Source organism: Cryptomeria japonica, chromosome 8 (genome assembly GCF_030272615.1).
Source record: "Cryptomeria japonica chromosome 8, Sugi_1.0, whole genome shotgun sequence".
Classification (NCBI taxonomy): Eukaryota; Viridiplantae; Streptophyta; class Pinopsida; order Cupressales; family Cupressaceae; genus Cryptomeria; species Cryptomeria japonica.
The window spans coordinates 480,110,054-480,114,156 of NC_081412.1; the positions used below are offsets into that span (position 1 = coordinate 480,110,054).

At 33.0% G+C, this 4,103-nt stretch overlaps 1 protein-coding gene across 1 annotated transcript; it reads right to left on the bottom strand.

Annotated features, from left to right (window-relative positions):
* Positions 1-615: 615 nt before the first annotated feature.
* LOC131074612 (uncharacterized protein C24B11.05) lies at positions 616-3,255 on the bottom strand. Its single transcript, XM_058011259.2, has 8 exons — positions 2,904-3,255; positions 2,719-2,784; positions 2,492-2,589; positions 2,108-2,145; positions 1,849-1,936; positions 1,506-1,745; positions 1,106-1,171; positions 616-1,005 (listed from the first exon to the last, which is right to left on the bottom strand). The coding sequence occupies exons 1-8, from the start codon at positions 2,962-2,964 to the stop codon at positions 847-849; spliced, it is 816 nt and encodes a 271-aa protein (XP_057867242.1). The 5' UTR covers positions 2,965-3,255; the 3' UTR covers positions 616-846.
* Positions 3,256-4,103: the final 848 nt, after the last annotated feature.

The window sequence follows — 4,103 nt, forward strand, 5'->3', positions numbered from 1 at the left end:
ATCTCCAAACCAAATCTATTAATAATATTGCATTTTTCATCCTTGAACTAAAGGTATCCTCCATAACATCAAGAATTACCTCTATCTTGTAAAGCTAACATTTAAGATTATATTTGTATATCTTGAAGATGATGCATAAGATCAAAAATTACCTCTATCTTGTAAACCTAACATTTAAGATAGGCAAATGACTCCAATACTTAGTTTTTAATTACTTTGAACATTAATGCATGGCATTTTTTGTTCACCCATGATTTCATCTTGCTTTAGATGTTGACATTGAACAATGAGATTACCTATGTCATATAACATTAAGACTACATATATCTTGCTCAACCCAAAATTCTATGTTCAAGTCTTTCATTTGTCCATATTCACTCATGTGCTTTAGTTATTGTTACTTGTTATGTGTCACTTGTTTTCTCTTTTTATATGTTGTCATTTAATATCAGCACAATTTCAGGTGCATACTTTGTTTTTAGTAATAGCACTACGAATCATCTTATTTTAGTAAAAGCAAAGCCAACCATATCAAAACTTTTAAGCAATTCTGATTTGTTAAAGAACAAAACATTTGGCCGCCATGTAGTAAGATGCTTAGAGGATAACATAAAGTAGAGAGGGTAAAAGGCATTTGATCTACCCTTTAACAGGATAAAATTTCCTCCATGAAAGGTTCATCTATTGATAACAACAAATTTTATATGGATTAGATGTAAAAAATGATCCTACATGGAAGGGTTGTCATCCTCAAACATTTTCTACTCAAGATCAAAGATCAAGATCAAATCCCACTGAAGACAAATTTCTTTAATGGCACTGATCCATTCTCTACAATGAGATATTTTATGCATTCACAACAGTTTCAATAGCAACTGCTCTTCCTGAGCACTCAACATTTCCAGAGCTCTCATTTTCTTCCCAAATCTCAGGCAAGGCTTCCTTTATATTATGAATACTTTCAAGTGCAAAGTCTGCTCCTTCTGTTCTAATTGGAGTTCCAACCTGTAGACATCCAAAACCACATAAAATTTATATTGCTGAATAAAAGAAGAACAAATCATTTTTTTCATAATTCATCAAGTTCATTGACAAACAATCCTACCAAAACAGTGTGCAAGCCTGCATGTTTTCCTGCTGCTATGTTTCTAGGACTGTCATCAAAGAAAATCTGCAGGGTAAAAGAACAAATTTAATAAACTTTAGTAATAAATATTAAATTCATTAAGTTTCCACAGTTCATAATGATCAATATGAAAATTTCTAGATTAGACTATGTAGATTATTTATTGTCAACATTTCGGATCAAATTCTATAGTCCATCATCAAGACAGATAACAAAAGAAATGAATTCTCTTCGCTTAGATCATAGAATTTGATCCAAAACATTAACAATAAAAATCTACATGATTTAATCCAAAAATTAACATATTGCTTACTAAAGATGCTAAAATGACAACAGAAACTGAAAGAAAACTAATCATTAGAGCTATAGACACACATACTGTTCTTTTGGGATCAGCATTTGCAAGGAGAAGAGCACGCTTTACAGCCTCTTTTGAGGGCTTACAAAGAATGGGTGTCTTGGGGATAACAGAAATGGGTGTATCCCATGTGTTACCATTTTCAGCAGCTTCTGGATGAGAATTGAGTGTCTCAAAGCATATTACACCTTCAAAACAATCTTCCAACCCAAGTCTGCTCAACACTTTTGCAGCGTGAACTTTGTCACCATTTGTAAATATCTGTCTCACAACATAAAAAGTTGAGTGGTAAGCTTTCAAATTTCAAAGAATTCTATGGATTCTCAAGAAATAGATCATTTAATAATAAGCCATATAAACCTACAACTTTTCTTTGGGTCATGCTTAATAATAAGCTCCTCAGAACAGGATCTGGTTTAAGATTCTCATATGGCAATCTTCCATGAACAAAACTGCAGAAATGATTACTTATGAGTAATAATTTAAAGAAAAAAACTATAAAGAATTTGAATTAAAAAGCAACTTAAAAAAACCTGAAATCAATTTATAAAGCACTTTTGCTAAACTCTGAAATAAACTTGAAAATGCATTAACACAAACAAGTAGCTATAACAATTATATACCTGTGATAATCATCATAATCAAAGTCATATCCCACTGCCTGTATAGATCCACAAACAAATTAAGTGAATAAGAAATTCAAAAGATTTCTGCTGTTAGAACTCAGAAGAATCCTATTTCCTAGATTTTCAGAAAAGTACAACATACCATTGTCCAATCATAACCAATTAAATGAATCATTGAAACAAACTACTTACTAATTCTTCAACAATAATTCATCACAATTTCCCCTTAAGACAACTGTGAATTTGAGCACTGAGCAATTAATGTAAATTGCACATTTTCTGATTCATCTATGACCCCAATGAAAAAATCCCCTTTTTCCTAATTTCGTAAGAAACTCAAATGCATTGAAAAATTCCATCAAAGGGGGAATGAATACTAACCCTGAGTCCAGCCATGGTTGTCCCATAATTCTTATACAGTTCTCCACAGAGTTCTGCAACTTTCTTCTCATCGACCCCAAGTCTATGAACCGCATAATCTGTCATACCCACAATTCAGGCCTTAAAACTTCAAAAAAAAACAGAACCATCATAAAATTTGAGCACAAAAAATATTGCACAAATCTCATACAAACAGCTAGCACTGAATTTTTCAGCAAAAATAGTACCTCGAATGTTCTTAGCGCATGCTGCTGCAAGTCCTGAACTTAAGGGGTACAATGTATCATCAAGATCTGTAAAAAACACCATTCAATTCACAAATTAGCTTCAAAAAGAAAATGTACACACAAGACATAAAATCAAAGTGGGTATTGATTTTCCAAAACAAATTTTGGATTTTTAAGATACCCACCAAAAAGAAGGCATTCATAACGAGTCCTCTTGTCTGTCACGCATCTCTCGTCGAGCTCCATTGTTCAAATACCAGAGCAGAAAGTTCAGACAATAAACCCTCCCTAAAACAATGCAGTCTAAAACCTAGTTTGGTTCTGCAAAGCAAAGCAATTATACCAGAAAAGATAGAAGGATGGCAAATACCCAAAAATTCTATGAATACAAAGAAAGATTGATCTAGAGATCGAGGGGGAGTTGTAATGGACGCCATGAAGCAGCTTAAATAGGCCGATTCCCAACGGCCTTCCAGAAAGCGAAATAACCAGACAGCTTCTAAAGTCAGACTACATATGCTTGACCTTTCATTATTATTATTATAATATTTGGTCCTGCTTAATTATTTCAAATTTAATCGAGAACTTGTGAATGCAAATTATTTATGTTGGCACAATAGTTCACGTTTTCCTTGTTACAGTACCTTGACGCGGATTCGGGAAAGAAAATTTAGAGTTGGTAAACGTGGCGAATAATATTTGGAATCCGTAATGTAGAATAAGCATTCTCTACACAATTCTAGACCTTTCTGCATTATTAATTGTAAATTTTGGTACCTCTTTTGGACCCAGTCTATCTAGGCAGGAGAGAATTGTTTCTCAAGCATCTTCTCTTCAATTCGATTCTGCAATATTTTAGGGTTAGCTACACTTTATACCCCCTATAGCTATGAATAGCCAAGAAGGTAATCTACGCAACCTTCCCTCTTATATAGGTATCTTGGATAGACTTGGAGCTAAGATACACATATCTAATCATCCTGGGTTGCCTATAGTTTGCTTAGATATTGGATTATTCAATTTAAGGGTTGGATAGCCTAGGAGATCTCTCGGTTGTGTAGAAATAAAGTGCTCCTTAGTTTTGATATTCAATTATTCAGTAGTAAAAAGGGTAGAATGTGTTTAATATTTTAGAAATGATGTGGCGATATTGAGTTTTTAAAGTAAATAGATTTGAGATTACTAAAGTGGAAAAGGAATAGGATGTGCTTAATGTTTTAGAAAAGATGCAGTGAAATTGAGGTTTCGATGTTAATTGTATCAATATAGTAATATGTATTGATTTTGATTGTGTAGCATTTGTTATCACCAATATTTTGGATCATATTTCAAGATTTGGATCATCATTCTCTTCTTTGGCTTTAACTCATCCTCAAAATGGATCA

Excerpts from the sequence above, each read along its gene's own strand:
- LOC131074612 (XM_058011259.2), bottom strand. The coding sequence starts at position 2,964 with ATGGAGCTCGACGAGAGATGCGTGACAGACAAGAGGACTCGTTATGAA. Across the intron at positions 2,146-2,491 it reads CAACCATGGCTGGACTCAGG|GCAGTGGGATATGACTTTGA; the intron begins GTTAGTATTCAT and ends GGATCTATACAG. Across the intron at positions 1,006-1,105 it reads CAGGCTTGCACACTGTTTTG|GTTGGAACTCCAATTAGAAC; the intron begins GTAGGATTGTTT and ends GGATGTCTACAG.